The 15,742-nt window shown below is 55.6% G+C and overlaps 1 protein-coding gene and 1 long non-coding RNA gene across 4 annotated transcripts; one reads left to right on the top strand and one right to left on the bottom strand.

Moving 5' to 3' along the window:
- Nucleotides 1-911: 911 nt before the first annotated feature.
- PDE4C (phosphodiesterase 4C) lies at nt 912-12,716 on the bottom strand. Of its 2 annotated transcripts, none has more exons than XM_069589042.1 (15): nt 12,522-12,716; nt 8,862-9,053; nt 8,293-8,329; nt 8,132-8,205; nt 7,871-7,923; nt 7,492-7,604; nt 7,321-7,414; nt 6,622-6,785; nt 6,326-6,424; nt 5,743-5,907; nt 5,558-5,657; nt 4,828-4,982; nt 3,318-3,440; nt 2,880-3,062; nt 912-2,350 (listed from the first exon to the last, which is right to left on the bottom strand). In XM_069589042.1, exons 1-15 carry the CDS (start codon nt 12,665-12,667, stop codon nt 1,943-1,945), a joined length of 2,106 nt encoding a protein of 701 aa, XP_069445143.1. In that variant the 5' UTR covers nt 12,668-12,716; the 3' UTR covers nt 912-1,942. The 2 variants fall into 2 exon arrangements, with proteins under 2 accessions (XP_069445143.1, XP_069445142.1); XM_069589041.1 differs by having other exon boundaries at nt 7,492-7,601; nt 12,522-12,715.
- On the top strand, nt 11,092-14,923 carry LOC138440100 (uncharacterized). Of its 2 annotated transcripts, XR_011256916.1 has the most exons (3): nt 11,092-11,219; nt 11,379-11,477; nt 13,067-14,923. It is a non-coding gene; the product is annotated as an uncharacterized lncRNA (long non-coding RNA). The 2 variants fall into 2 exon arrangements; XR_011256915.1 differs by lacking the exon at nt 11,092-11,219 and having other exon boundaries at nt 11,250-11,477; nt 12,478-14,923.
- The last annotated feature ends 819 nt before the right edge of the window (nt 14,924-15,742 follow it).

The raw sequence follows: 15,742 nt of genomic DNA, 5'->3' as shown, positions 1-15,742 counted from the left end.
TGAGGATGAGGCACAGAAGTATTCCAGGTGGCAGGCACAGCATGTGCAAAGGGCCTGAGGTGGCACTGTGCTTGGGGTATGAAAAGCCAGCATGCAGAGTTCACAGTAAGGAGGAGAGGGAGGAATAGCTGTGGCCCAAATCGAAGGAGAACATATGACTGTTCTTATGAATGAGGGGGAGAAAAAAACAGAAATAAGGTGAAATGCTGAAGGCAGATGATCTAGGGGTGAGATTATAGCAGAATTTTATTTTCATCCTTACATGTTTCCATTATTTGCAAATTCTCTGCAGTGACCATGTATTACTTGCAAGTAAAGGGGAAGGGATAAAAAAATTATAAATAAAAATCCCATAAATCTCTGCCTTTTAAAAGCCTGGAAGGAAATGTACCAAGTTCATGATCCAGATGCCCTTTCATTCTCTTTTGGTGAAGTTAGATGATTAATTGTGATGACGATGAATTATCAGTGGAATGGAATTATTAATGAAATTATTTAGGAATGAAACCAGCCGTTCTTGAAGCCAGACGCTGCCCTGTAATGATTTCTGTCATGTATAAATCTTCAGACACGCAGGGAGGGAGGGTAGCGAGGTGGGGGGACGGGGGATGGGGGATACTGAGGACTCCGGAAGTGAACAGTGAATCTGAGACTTGAGCACAGAGCCATCTCACCTGCTCGGCGCCCCGCCCGCCCGCAACCCTCAGGATGAACTCCACTTAGCCGGGCCCGGAGAGACTTCCTGCAAGGCTAGGACCCCGAATTCTCCCCCGCCTCCCCTCTGCGCCTCCTGCCACCAGGGGGCGCCGCTGGCTAACGTCTGGAGTCCAGCAGCATGGCCTTGAGCCCTGAGACCACAGGACAGACTCTCGGCTCCTGTTTCCCCATTCGTGAAACGGGCACGGTACTAATTCTGTGTGATAAAGTTTATTTTAATCCAAGCAAATGCCCCATATTTCTAAGAGATTTCAGGGAGGTCACACACATCACCCTCCAACCAAAATTTACCCATGTACCAGGATCAGGCCACAGAGGGGAAACTGAGGCCCAGAAGGGGTGATGACTCATAAGAAAGCGTCAGAAGCCTCCTTTTCCCTATGGGGAGTCTAGACAGCCTCAAAATCAGAAGATGGAGAGAACCTTCCTTGAAGGAGAATTCTGTGCTTTTGTTACTGTTCTCGAAAAGGGAGAGAATATGAGGGAGCCAGCAGGAGGCCCTAGGGCCAGGGAGAACCAGGATCCTTAGACCTGAAGACAGAAACCACAGCAACTTAAAGCAACATCCAGGGCACAAGCAGTAAAGGCTAAATCAACGTTCAGAGACAGTTCCTGACACAGAGCCCTCTCTTCCTTGGCGCCTACCATCACCCCCCTATCACCACCAGAACTCCAGAGCCAGAATTGGGTCCAGATGCAGTTTGGTGCTGAGAACTCCCCCATTCAAATTCTTGTTCTCTTTCAGCGAGCTGCCTGGTAGACTTAGGGGAGGTGTCTAAGGGAGGGGTCATCTCCTCGAGACTGATTCCCCATCTCCTTGTGCAGAGATACCCCAGAGGCACATAACAGGCACAGGCCAGGCACACAGTACGTGCCCAGTAAATATCTGATAAAGCATGAAAGAATAAAGTGACGGAGTGGCTCAAGAGTGACCACTGGACAAGATGGACAAAGGTGCCTGGCAGACACTCCCTTTCTACACCAGGGGTGGAAGTCCAGGAGGGAGAACTCAAGGGCCCTGGAAAAGGCTGCCCCCCGCCCCCACCAGCCTAGCTCCTTGGAGAGCTCTCTCAGCCGATCCCAGGGTCAGTGGACCCCACCCAGGTGCCTCCGATTCAGCCCTGAGACCTGCCTGTAGCAAAAAACCCAGTTGTCTCCCTGGGGAGGCAAAGCAGGGCCCACCTGGGATCTCTTCCTAGAAAGTCCACCCACCCATCCGGGGCCATTAGGTGCCCAAAGGCTCTGCCATTGCATTGCCCTCATGGTCCCTGCAGGGCTTGCCCACAGTCCTCTGGTAATCCAGGTGTGGGGCCCCAGGGTCTGGGCTGGCCCCAGGATCTGGGCTGGCCTCAGAGGATCGGAGCTCAGTGTCAGGTGACTTTGAGGCCTCTCCATCCAATGCTTCCTCCTCTTCTTCCTCCTCTTCCTCTGCCTCCTCCAGAGTAAGCTGAAACTGAAATCTGTCAGGGCTACCCTGCTTGGGGCTGGTGGGGTCCTCAGGGCTGCGTGGGATCTTGCTCTGGTACCACTCGCGGTTGTCCTCCAGAGTGTCCAGCAGGTCCTGTGCATCTGGGTGTACCAGGTCAGCCCACGTCTCCCACAGTGGATGGGCAATATAGTCAATGAAACCCACCTGTGGGTAATACAAAGTTGAGGGGATAGAGGTTGCTGAATGGTGAGTCGCTGTGGAACTTAAGCCCAGTCCAGGCAGGCCTTTGCCCAGGTTGTTCCCCTCTGCCTGGAATGCCATTTCCCAACTCCTAGTCATCCTTCAAAACCCTCTTCAAAAAACCTCTCCTCTAGGACGTCTCTCCTTCCCCTTTTAGGCTTCTCCAACACCTAAGTCTTTCCATCCACCTTAGCCCTGACTCCTGACTCCTCAGGGCTGATGAATGTGCCCCCAGCCTGGAACCCCTTCTAAAATACTCCATGTCACCCAGAACAAGCATTTCCAAACTCCACGAGTAAGTGCAGATCTCTCTTAAAGCATCCCAGAGGGAATATATCCCAGGACACATCAGACCCAGCCCAGTGCAGACCCTTAGGCCACACTGCCTCATTTGCCAGCCTGGGGTCAAGCCAGGAATCATAGGGTCAGCTCAGCCACTCCTTTCTTTCCCCTCTCCCCAGTGCCCAGCAGCTCAAATCAGTCACTCTCAGACCTGGGACTTCTCCACTGAAGCTGTGTGCTTATCACACATGGGGCTGATGTCCAGGCCTGATTCCCGTTCAGAGTCGCCCTGCTGGAAGAACTCGGCCATGATACGGTCTGTCCACTGGCGGTAGAGTGGTAGCGGCTTGGTGGGGTTGCTGAGGTCAGCACAGTGCACCAGGCTTTGCAAGACCTAGCAAGATCGAGGGTCGGGAGGGCTCAGGCCAGGCCACCCCCAGGCTGGTATCGGCCCTAAAGAGGCTGGTGCCATGGACACATCCATCTTACAGGTGGGGAAACTGAGGCCAGGGAGGGGAAGAGGTGGCTAAGACGAAGGCACATGACCACAGGTGCCTCTGTTTCTTCAAGTTGGGCATTCAGTTGGCACTTTATCCATGGAGCTAAAGGAGAGCTGTGGAAATCAGCCCAGGGCTGCCCAGCCACACACCTGGATGCGGTCAGAGTAGTTGTCTAGCAGCAAGACCCCAAGACTTGTCACCTTCTTGGTCTCCACCATGGTCTTGAGGTCAGCCAGGAGGTTCATGTGTTTGGACATGTCCGTGGCCAGCACCTGGAGGCAGGCGAGGGAAGATGACAGGTAGGAAGATAATGCTTGCCCCATCCCCATTCCCCACCTTGCAGATGTTGGACCCACTTGGTTCTTCAACCCTCTGAGCCTCAGTGTCCTCACCTGAGAAATGGGCGCATGTAATGAGATTCATTGCAAAACCAGCTCACAAAGAGGCTGAGTCAATAGTCCCTTCTCCAAGGTTGCTGGACTTGTGGGGTGCATCCCACACGTGGGACAGGGCATGGAGGAGGGAGATTAAGCCTGGGGGCTGAGATGAGTGTGCCGGAGGGCAGTAGAGAGACCCCGCTGATAACATGGCCAGTGCAAAGGCCCTAAGGCTACACAGAGGAGACAGTTGTGCCTGGACAAATGAGTGCAGGAGCAACGTAGGAGCAAGTGAGGGTGATAAGAGTGGGGAGGGCCTCAGCGGGGAGTGGGGGATTTATCCAGAGGGCTATGGGAGTCACAAGTGTACTTCGTGCTCCCCAAACTTCTCTGTGGCTGCTGCGTGGCTGGGAGGGTGGTTTTCAGCCATTAGAAAGGAAGTTCAGCCTTGAACACGACTGTTTAAAAATTACTTAGCTGTACCCCTCCAGGCCCAGCCCAGGGATGATCCACGGGTTTCTCTGAGAATCAGACAGAAGTCTCAAATCTTCTCCCCAAACCTCCCATCTGGCCCAAATGATGCTTCTGCTGGGGGTGCCTACTGCCCAAAGCTCCCACTCTCCCTTACCAAGCTTTCAGTTCTTCTTCACTTGGAGCCTTGGTTTCCTCTGAGCCCTCCTCACATGCTGTTCCCTCTGCTGGAAACACTCCTCCCCATCCCATGATCTTTCGCACCCTGCAGGCCCTGGCTTCAGCGTTCCCTCCTGGGGAAGTCCTCCCACCCTGAGCACCTCTCTACCACAGGGTCTGTCTACAGGTCCCCCATCATGGCTCTGCCTATGTGTCCATCTCCCCCACAGAGTGTAAGTCTCATGAAGCTACGAATTCTAATGGTCACCGGCAAAGGGCAAGCACACAGTAGATGCTCAATAAATGCTAGTTAAATAAATGACTTGAGACATAAGATCACAAAACCTACTGGTGTCTCCCAACTCGAAAAATATCAAATGCAGACAAAGTTGCACCTGACATCCCAGAAAGAAAATTTCTGGGAAAGAAAGAGTTTCCCAGAAAGAAAGAGTTTCCACATAGGTTGCACGTGAATTGGATCGAAGACTTGAGTAGCCCAACCAAGGGCCAGTCAGTCCCACCTAAGGCTTGGACAGTCATTGTCTCATCTTACAAAACCAGGAAGCTCAGGCTCAGAATGGGGAGATGCTCTCATCCTACTGGACCCCCAGCCATGCCAAAATCACCCTCCCATCCATCACTGTGATCTCACTATGTCAATGACCATCCTGCGCAGACTCAGCCGCTGCTTGGTGCTGAGGTTCTGAAAGATGTCACAGTTCTCTGCTTGCAGCAGCTTGAAGCCCACAGCTAGGTGGTGGTTCTCCAGCACGGAGGCATCATTGTACATAAGTGCAAGCTCTGAGTCTGTGGGGGAAGTGGAGAGTCTCAAGACCCGCACACCCAACCCACTCCACCCAAAGGCTGGTTCTGTAAAGTCTTGGCAAACTCCTACTCATGCATTGCAGCCCCAACTTTAATGCCCCCTTCCTCTAGGAAGGCTTCTAGGACCCTGTCTCTCCCCATGGCCCTGACCTGGATCTTCAGGGCCGGGGGCATCTGTGTTCAGCTCTGCCCCCTTGAGACTGGTGACTCCTTGGAGACTCGGCATGGCAGGAGAGAGTGCTAAGTGCTGCTTGAATGAACTACTGAGTCAGGGCTCCACTCTTTATTTCCACCTGTCCAGGGATGTATCAATATATAAGAGGTACCTAACCATTGCGTACAGCTCCTAAAGGATCCTGAACTTTAGAATCTCAGTGGGCTCACATCAGCTCTGCCACGTTTATTATTCTCTCATTTATTGGGTATCTGCTGTTTATCTAGGCCTGCTCTGAGCACCTAAGGGAGAGAAGATTGTGGCAGCTGTTTCAGAGCAGGGATGGGACCACCTAACATCACTTGATTGACAGGCGGTGGCAGGGCCCAGCTCCCTAACTCACTGGTGTTAATCAGAAACTGATTGGAGACCCCCGGATGGTCCACGTCATGGATGGCACTTGCAAAGATGGCAGCCAGGACTTCCAGGTCTGTGAACACGGCCTGAGTGGGCATGGAGCATAAGAGGTGAGGGACAGGGCCTCTGTGCCTGGCACCCACAGAGCCGCCCGCAGCCCCTGGGCCCTACCTCGAGCGCAGGTGTGGCGAGCAGCACGTGTGTGGACTGGGCCACGTCAGCAGCGTGTAGGCTGTTGTGGTAGGCCACATCATTGTGGTAGTGGCTCTCCAGCATCAGTAGGTAGGTGGCAAGCGTGTCTGCTGGGATCTGAAACGTCTTGAGCAGGTCCCGTTCCTGGTCCATCACAGGCCCCTAGTCAGGGCCTCGGCCTCTGGGTGGCAGCGCGCACTATTCCTGTGCCGTCTCTCCTGAATCCCTAGCCGTCTCTCAAGCGCCCTCTCTTCCAGGATGCTTCCCCTGCTTTCCCTCTGAATTCCCTTAGTCTCTGTTCTTCCCCTCTTTCTCATCTCTGATCACACAGTTGTTCCCTCCAGACTGGGTCTCTTCAGGCCTGCCCCAAGGCTGTTTTGTTGATAGTCAGCAATGAACTGTTAAACCTAATGAACTCCTATCCACCCTTCAATGCCCCTACTCAAATGACCCTATTCAGACATGTTAGGGAGGATTTGAGGATTATGCGTCCCCTGAGGTCCTGAGGTAAGAAGAAGTGAAGGAGACACGGGGTATCAGAAGCCACAGGCAGGGGAGGTACCTGAAAGATGCTGAACATGATAGCTGTGAGAGGCCGGTTCCCACTTAGCTCTGCCACCTTGAACACATCAAGCCCCCACTTGCTGGTGTCTTCCAGTTCCTAAAATGCGAAGGACTGGAGCTTAACTCAGCCCAACTTCCATAGACTCTGGAGCCTCGACCCCCATCCCCGGCCTCAGGTCCTACCATGAGCCTCACCTGGTCAGTATACAGGTGGGCAAACTGAGGGCCAGAACAGGGTATCCACACAGAGCATGCATCCAAACCTGGGTTTCAGCATTCCCGCTGGAAACCCACCTTGGCCAGCTGCCCCTCCTGATCCGTCTGGACGCCAAAGCGTGGGACGCTGGCTGTGGAAAGACTGGAACTGTGGGGAAGTGCACGCAGGCCGCTGATCTGGGACACGGGCCTTGGGGGCTCCGTGGGGGCCGCCCTGGGTAACTCCACCTCAGTCTGCTGCTCTGCAGGTGGGGCAGGGTAGGACTCAGAGAAGTCAGTTTGCCTGCTAGCGTTGGTCTGCTTGGCCTCAGGTATGGACCTTGCCAAGCCTTGAGATCAGCTTAATGCCTTTTTACCTGAATCTAAGTAATCTCAGAGTAAAGTCCTGTCTGGCCTGTAGCTACCCTTCCCCTCTGTTCAAGGTTGATCTCAGTAACCCCTTCTGCTGGACATGGCCTCTGGGCATCTGGAGCTTAGTATTTTTTCTGGAAAGCCAAATGTCCTTTCCATCTCCCAAACTGGAGACCCGGCTGTGTGGTTCCTGCTAGCTCCTCCTTGGCAAACTTCTACTCATGCTTCAAAACCCTAACTTTAATGTCCCCCTCCTCCTGGAAGATCCTCCTGTTCCTCCCTCTGGTCCAGCCTTACCACACACGGCTGGAGGTGTCTGTGTCTGGTTCTATCTTCCTCAGTTGAACTCTGCAGTAGAAGGCTTTCTTTCTCTTCCCTCTTCCTATCTCTGCAATCTGGCCTAGGCAGTGACCCACCATAGCTCACCCAGGAAGGTTTGGGATATGTACTCGGACACTTGGTTCCCTGAGCGGCTGGTTTCAGACAGGTGAGTCAGCTCCCGGTTCAGCATCCGCTTGAACTGCAGAGGAAGATGAGGACAGTGAGGATGGGGCCCTGTGGACAAGGCAAGGGGTCGCAGTTATCCAGCCTCCTCACCTTGTTGGAGGCCATCTCCCCCACTGAGTGCTGCGTCTGTAATGTCTCCAGCTGATCCAGACACCAGTCCAGCTCGTCCAGTGTCTCCAAAGCCAGCTTCTGCCCAGTGTCTTCTGGGGGCCAAGTTGATCAGGGGTCTGCCCCACCCCCCACTCAGGAACCCCGCACCCCTCCTGCCCCCTTCTCTGCATCTGGACCCTGCAGCTCTTCCCAATGAGGCCACTCAGGACCCCCAGCTCTCTCCATCCCCAAAGGTGTTTGGGGTAAGAGGGCTTAGAATTAGCACAGCTTAAAGATTCATGGACTGGAGAGGTCACCACAGAGAGGGAGTTCACAGCTGTCCCACAGAGGATGGAGGGGATAGGAGTAGGCACATTACCTGTTGGTGGAGGGGGCTGGCTGCCAGATGGGGTGTTACAGACGCACGCCTGCCTGCAGTATAGTAGGCTCAGGAGTGGCCTGCCCCACCCTTGGGGCCCGCCCCCAAGGCCTCTAGGCCCCGCCCCCTCCTAGCTACTCCCCCTGCCCGCCCCGGCGAGTTGCCATCTCCAGCGCTTCCGCCCACGCCCAACTCTCCTTGGCCCACCTCATCTTTTGAACCCGCCCCTCTTTGCCAGGCCTCGCCCCGCCCCCTGCGTACTTGGCTGCCCCGCGATCTTGCAAGTGGGCAAGGGCCGCAACGTTGCTTCGAACTGTCCGCAGACTGGCCAGGACCTGCCGGGAGAGGGGAGGTGAGCATTGGAAAGGAGAGGTCGGCTCTGCCTGCTTGGCACACGACGGAAGGAAGAGGTGGGCACTCACCTGGGCAAAGGGCGTCACAATCAGGTCTTCTCCGTGTCTGCGGGGAGACGGGACATGGAAGGGCGGTCAGGAGGAGCCTTCCCAAAGCTCCCCATCTTCCAGCTTTTACCCACACTGTGCCCTCAGCTGAGTGCGTCCTTGGAGTGTCTTCCTGGAAGTCCCTGGTCTCCCCTCACCCGACGCTTCTCTGAAGGCCACCATAGCCCTTCTGACCACTCACTCACTTTATCCCCATCTCACAAATGGAGAATCTGAGTACCAGGGACAACAGGGGTCTTAGTAGAGGCAGGAAATGATGGCTACTAGGAAGCTCAAATCAAGGACTTTGTTGGGTTGCTGTTAACTGACTTCAATGTTTCTGGATTACCACCCAACCCCAACCTGGAGTCAGGCACAAAGGATCACAGGATAGCATTGTCATCCTGCTCAACTGAGTGAGTTGTCTGGCAAACTGCTATCTATACTTCAAAGCCCAGCTCAAATGGTCACCTGAAGGAGGTGTGTGAAACGGAGGAATAACAGAAAGAAGAAAGTACGAGGAGGTGTTATCCCACCAGCCTCAAACTCACAGGTCGCTGGCCATGGAGGAGTTCCGAGACATGGTTTTGGATGAGAGTTCATAGTCACTGTCTGAGCGGTACAGGAAGGACTCCCGCCTCTGACTGTGCTGGGCAGGCGCTTGGACAATCCGGCCAAAGCCAGATCCAGCCTGAGGGTCCAAGATGCTTCTCCCACACGAAAGCCCATTTTCCAGGTCCAAGCTGAAGGCAAAGGAGACATAGTCAGAGCTGAGGGTCCTGGCGTACGGATGCCACATCATAGTCTAAATCCATTTTCTCATGTCCTCCCCAGGGCAGGGTAGGAGTAGCCTGCAGCTTGTCCATCTGTTACAGTCACACCCACCCTAAGGGACACAGTGCCCCTCACGCCTCCATCTCTGCCTCTGAACCCGAGTCTTTTCCACTGGCCCTAATCTGGACTCCAGCACGTGAGTTGTGGATTTGTCTCTAAGTGGCTGTGTGACCATGGGTCACAGCTTTTCTGTGGACATCAACCACTGTTTCTAGTATGGGTATCGTAGACCACATCCAGGCTTCCCAAGTGGCGCTAGTGGTAAAGAACCCACCTGCCAATGCAGGAGACTTAATAGACATGGGTTTGGTCCCTGCGTTGGGAAGATCCCTTTGGGTAGGACACGGCAACCCACTCCAGTATGGAGAATTCCCATGGACAGAAGAGCCTGGCGCGCTACAGTCCATAGGGTCGCAAAGAGTAGAACACAACTCAAGCAACTTAGCACGCATGCAGGCTTCATCCCCAGCACACTTCTAGGGGGTTACAACCCAGTGCCTCAGGGCGCCTGTAACTTACCCAGATTACTAAGGGTAAGTGCATGGGGACTGGAAATGACTTCCTGGGCTTTCCTCTCAGGAGGGCACCTGGGTTTTGCCTAGATGGGGCACACTGGAAGGTCCCCCACAGCCAGGAGAGGCCCCACCCTCAGCTGTCCTTGGCTATGCCCTGGACCACCTGTCCCTTACCCCCAGCTCCAGGCCTCACCCTAAACCATAATATAGCCCTGCCCCCACCTCATCAACCTCCCCTCCAGCTCACTCAGCCCCATCCTCAGCTCCCCAGTTCCTCAGCTTTATTTTTGGCCTGAATTGCTTTGTCCTCCTCTTCCTTCAGGCCTTTGCACAGGCTGTGCCCTTTACCCAGGGCACGGTCCTCCCCTGTTCAAGGCAATCCCCACCCCCACCCCCCTATCTCTCAGCCCCATCTCTCCCTCCAGCCACGCTCTGACAAAGTAAGGGGGATCTAGGCCTCTCCCACTTGGAGTCAGAGGTCAGAGAAAGAATGGCAGGGGGCGTGGGGCTAGAACAGAAGTGTGAGACCAGGAGTTTGCAACCAGGGAGAGGGGCTGCAAGTGGGTCACAGAGAAGAGAGTAGGCAGGAAAAGTGGAGACAGGAAGACCCTGGGCGACGCCCCTAGGCAAAGGACTTCTAGCCAAGGTCCAGTGTCCACCTGGTCCCCTGCCAGGTCATCCCATCCAAGTCCGCAGGCTGGGATCGGCACCTGCCAGAAGGAAGACTCTGAGCAGGGAATTCGGTTCAGACCGAGTTGGGGGTCGGGAATTCCACAGGACTCAGTCATGAACAGCCGAGTTTGACTAAGTTGGGTCTAGTCATACAGAATTGGGCCTCTTCGCTCTGAGTTCGGTCAGGGTGCTCTGTTTAGTCGCTCAGTCATGTCCGACTCTTTGTGACCCCCTGGACTGGGGCCTGCCAGCCTCCTCTGCCCATGGGATTCTCCAGGCAAGAATACTGGAATGGGTTGCCATGCCCTCTAGCGGGTCTTCCCAACCTTGGCCAACCCAGGGATCGAACCCAGGTCTCCCATATTGCGGGCGGGTTCTTTACCGTCTGAGCCACCCGGGAAGCCCAAGGATCTGGGCTCTCTGAGGGTCTGGTCTTACAGGATTGGGCCTCTTCCCGCGGAGTTTGGTCGGGTGAGTTCGGCCGAATTTGGCTACCTCCGACTGCACTCGGGTATGTTCGGAAGCTTTCGGGCATGTTCGGCTGTGTCCGGCCGCACGAGGTTTTCGAGCAAGTCGAGGGGGCGCTCAAGCCTCGTCAGGCACATTCGGTTTAGTCCGGCCCCATTCGGGTGTTCGGCTGTGTCCGATCACTCTCGGTCCGTTCGGGTTGGGCTCTCGCAGAAGTCCCTACTTCAGAGCTTCTGAATTCCCGCCTCGTGACGTCACCGGGGGCGGGGCTTCCTTGCGCTTTCCGGGCCTTGGAGCTGGCGGAGTGACTGGCGGAGACTCTTGGGGGCGGGGTACTTTCGGTGGATACCCTAAACCTGCGATCCGAGGGGGAGGCCCGGGAATGGCTACCACCTACCCCTCCCTCCCCTCTCCCCAAAGGTTCTGGAAAAGGCGCAACTGTGGATAAGTAGGGAAACTGAGGCCAGGAGAGGTCACAGGGTGCTGGGTTCAAATCCAAAAGCGAGTGCGGAGAGTTAGGGCTGAGCCGGGGTTTTCTCGCTGCGGACGACGCTGTTTTTCTTTCTGCTCTAAACTTAGCCGAGAGCGGCGGGGTCAAGCTGCGGTTCCATGACGCGGGCGGCGGGGAGAAAGTCGCACGGACTGTGGGAACGGCGCGTCCGTCCATCGGTTAAACAGGTAAACTGAGGCACAGGGGCTTCAGAAAGATCCGCCCTCTTCCAGCCTCACACCCTTGACGTCCTCGACGCCTTTGTGCTCACTCCCAAGCCCTCGGCTGGGACCCCTCTTCTCAGGCGGCTGGTGCACCGGGATGGGGGTGGGAGGTTCTCCCGAACCCGGAACCCCCTTCTGGCCTGAAATGGTGCCATCAGGGACCACCGTCACGACTGCCTCCCCACACACACCAGCTGTCGCTGGCCGTGTGACCTTGGAGAAGGGACCTTAGTCTCTGAGCCTCCAAGTGCCAAGTTACCAAGTTGAGTGCTAAAGCCGCGCGAACCAAGCCCAAGGTACCAGACCCAGTCGGCGCCCACCAGCCCCACCTCCAACCCCAGCCTCTGCCCCGCAACCCACGATGTTACAGTGGCTTCTTGAAGGGCCGGAATTTAAACCCAAAGCGATGGGACGAGTCTTTGAAGGAGGCCACTAAGTGGGGCTGCGCAGAAGTGGCGCTCCGCGCCTGTCAGCTCTCAGCCTGGGACAGCAACAAGCCCTGTTACATCGCGAACACCCTGCCTCAAAGCCCTCCATCAGATCACGTCTTCTTCTGAGGATACCGAGGGCTTAGTGTGAGGCCACCAGGCCACCCCGTTGTTGGCACCGGGGTGGATGGCCCGGGCAGACCAAGGCGGGGAGTGACCCTCATCCCTTCACTGCTTGGACGTTCAGCCCGCCCGCCCCGGGTTGGCAAGGGTCAGAAGGAGACGTGAGCCTCGGCCCGTCCTGCTCCGGGGCACGCAGCTGGAAAGGGACAGACGGCTGGTCCCCTGGGCATGTATCCAGGCGGTGGGTGGAGAGAAACAGATGGAGAGAGAGAGGCAGTCATCAACTAAAAGAGACAGAGATAGAGCAGGAGCAGAGAGATAACCCTGAAAAAAGGGCAAAGGAGCAGAGCTTTTATGCCCTGACCCTCCAACCTAGCTCCCACTGTCCTTGATTCTGCCCCTCCCACCTCCAGCCCGGCGGTTCCGATGACCCCTGCAAGGCCCTGTCTCGCCTCACCACAGCGGATGGGCCACGGTGAAGCGCCGCTGCAGGCGAATGCTCTGGTTCACCAGGAGCTTCCTGAAGAGCCCGGGGGAGCCGCGCGGGGAGCCCCGAGGGGAGCTCGGCCCAGGGGCCGGGGCGGGAGCAGGGGCACCCTGCATCGCCAAGACCGCGTGGAGGCTGGACGCAGCACTGGCTGCTCGGGACCTTTTCTGGACAGCCACGGGGGCGGGGCCCTGCGGGGAGCGAACCCAAGGCGCAACCGCCCCGCCTTCGCCGCGGGACCCGCTCAGGGACGCCCCCACGGGGACACATGGGGGAAACTGAGGCACTGAGCTAGACGGGGCTCTCTGCTTCCCTGCTTTGGGGCAGCCCAGAAACTGCGTCTTACACCACTTCCCTCTCAGCATGTCCCCCAGAGGTGTAGCTTGCTGGGCTGGAAAGAGAGATACGGAAGTCAGAAAAGGAAGTTCCCTCCACTATCAGGGAGTCTCCGAGTATGCGGAGGGGCTGCCCAGATCCCACACAGTACTTTCAATCCCCCTCTGCCCATTTTCCAGATGGAGAAACTGAGGCCAGAGCCACCAAGAGCCTGCTCAGAAACTACAGTCCTTGAGTCTTTTGTCGGGTGGAGAAACTGAGGCTTGGAGAAAGGTGGAAATAGACTGAAGTCTTCACTGCAAGTCTCCTCCCCCTCTTTCTGTCCCCCTCCACAAGCCCCCACGTGACCTCCACCTGCTCTGACATTCTCGGGTCCCTGTCTCTGGATCCTTCCCCCTCTCCTGCTGCCTCCCCTAGACAAACATCCGCACTCTACTCCTGCCAAGCCTCCCGCCCTGTGAAGCTTCAGCTTGACAGCCCACCCCTAGAAGGACCCCCAGAAAGGGAAGCTTTGCCCCTAGTGTCGGGGATGGGGGACATTCAAGAGTCTGTACCAGCTGGCTTACCCCGGATTGCTGGGTCAGGTGGTCCTGCCTCACTCTTCAGAAAACAAAACCAAGTCTCAGAGAGTGTCGTGCCTGGAGGTGAGGCCCAGAACGCCCCCCTGCTGGTGACAAGTCACCAAGGAGCAAGGAGCCTGGGCCTCCCAGCTGAGGCCCCACAGGAGCTCTGGGCTTGACTGTGTCCTGCGTGTGATAACAGACCCCTTGCCTGAGCCTTGCTCCAGGGGACTTCACCAGTTTGGGGGTGCCAAGACAAATGCCACCCAGGTTTCTGGCAGTCCTGGGGGGATATGAGATATTATTTCAGGAGATTAGGCTTCAGTGGGGAGACCCTGACCCTCCCCTGACATCTCAATCATACTATGGTCCCTGTTGAGATGAGAAACTGGAGGCTCACAGAGGAGTCATGCTGGGGCCCAGGAGAAGAGTCTCAAGGGTCTGGCTAGGAACCCCCTTCTGTCCCCAGGGCCCTGCAACCGGACACCTGGTGGGAATCAGACTCTCTGTCCCCAAGACAAAAATACCATCTGTAGCTGCTGTGACTGGACCTAATTATAGCTGGTCCCCAGAGGATAAAGGCCGCCGGGCTCAGTCTAGTGGAGAGACTGGGGTTGGGGCCAAGGAGGCTTGACACCACCCCCAGGCCTGTGGGAGGGGCTCAGGATGCTCTTGTGGCCCCGAGGAGACACCGAGGCAGAGGGAGATTCAGTCCCTTTCCTGAGTTCACAGACACAAAATAGAAGGTTAAGACTAAACACACGGGTACAAACTGAGCATTTCTTGCTCTTCTGGTGCCGAGCCAAGGGCTGTACATGTAAAAGTCATTTGATTTTCAGAGCAGCTCTATACAGTGGGGACTAGTATTCTCATTTTGTGGATGGGGAAATTGAGGCACGGAGAAGGGTGCTCATTGCCTGAAGTCACTCAAGGCTGGGTTGGCAGGCTCCCCAGCCTCTCCCAACTTAATGCTTAACTAGCTCCATCCCCTGAGCTTGAGTAAGCTCCAGGAGTTGGTGATGGACAGGGAACCCTCACGTGCTGCAAGTCCATGGGATCGCAAAGAGTTGGACTGAGCAACTGAACTGAACTGAGCTCCATCGCCTGTGTAGTCCCAGATCCTGCTGCTGCTGCTAAGTCACTTCAGTCGTGTCCGACTCTGTGAGACCCCATAGACAGCAGCCCGTCAGGCTCCCCTGTCCCTGGGATTCTCCAGGCAAGAACACTGGAGTGGGTTGCCATTTCCTTCTCCAATGCATGAAAGTGAAAAGTGAAAGGGAAGTCGCTCAGTTGTGTCTGACTCTTCGCGACCCCATGGACTGTAGCCCACCAGGCTCCTCTGTCCATGGGATTTTCCAGGCAAGAGTACTGGAGTGGGGTGCCATCACCTTCTCCAGTCCCAGATGCTACTCTGACATTAATGCTTTATCAATAATTTTAATGTTAATGTTTCATTAATAGATTCAACTTTAAATATTTTATGACCAGTTTTTTTTTTTTTATGACCAGTTTTAACAGTAATGCTTTTACGGTTATCAGTTACTTTTTGGATGGAGAAATAGCTGCGAAGCCAAGACTCGGCATTCAAAGCCTGGCCTGCCTGACCTTGGGAGACTCCAAGCTTCGCCCAGGAGGGCAGAGGCCAAAGGAGGTGCTGACATGACTTTGGCTGACCCTAACTTTGTCTCTGCATGCTATGTGGCCTGGAGAGGTGACCATCAGTCTCTAGCGCCCTTAACACATCAATGTCTCCATTTCCCCTATTTGAGTGAGCCTCTTCCCTGGGCAGGGGCTTCCCTGGTGGCTCAGAGGTTAAAGCGCCTGCCTGCAATGCAGGAGACCTGGGTTTGATCCCTGGGTAGGGAAGATCCCCTGAAGAAGGAAATGGCAACCCACTCCAGTATTCTTGCCTGGAGAATCCCATGGACAGAGGAGCCTGGTGGGCTACAGTCCACGGGGTCACAAAGAGTCGGATACGACTGAGTAACTTAACTTTCTTTCTTTCTTCCTTGGGCAAGCACTTATCTCCTCTGCCACTAGGTGGCCCTAGTGAGACAGGAGGTGGATGCTGTTACCCTGTTTTCTGAACAAATACACCTGGATCTGGAGAGGAGAGATGACTTGCCCAAGTCTCCCTGAAGAGTCTAGAGAGAGAGGAGAGTGGAGGCTGAGTCCCACGTGCAGGAGCTCACAGGGGTAAGATCTCTCTCTCCTCTGCTCCAGAGCCTCTGGTGGCTCCCCATTGTCCTCACTTCTGAATCCACACCTCCCTGGAGGCCTTGTGTAGCCCAACCC

Source organism: Ovis canadensis, chromosome 5 (genome assembly GCF_042477335.2).
Source record: "Ovis canadensis isolate MfBH-ARS-UI-01 breed Bighorn chromosome 5, ARS-UI_OviCan_v2, whole genome shotgun sequence".
Lineage (NCBI taxonomy): Eukaryota > Metazoa > Chordata > Mammalia > Artiodactyla > Bovidae > Ovis > Ovis canadensis.
Note: the sequence above shows the minus strand (reverse complement) of the source record. Positions and strands in the feature narration are given on the sequence as shown.

Coding starts and splice junctions, on each gene's coding strand:
- PDE4C (XM_069589042.1), bottom strand. CDS start 12,667: ATGCAGGGTGCCCCTGCTCCCGCCCCGGCCCCTGGGCCGAGCTCCCCT. Junction 5,908..6,325: donor TCATGTTCAGCATCTTTCAG/GTACCTCCCCTG, acceptor GTGATGGACCAG/GAACGGGACCTGCTCAAGAC. Junction 4,983..5,557: donor TCAGTTTCTGATTAACACCA/GTGAGTTAGGGA, acceptor CTTCCCCCACAG/ACTCAGAGCTTGCACTTATG.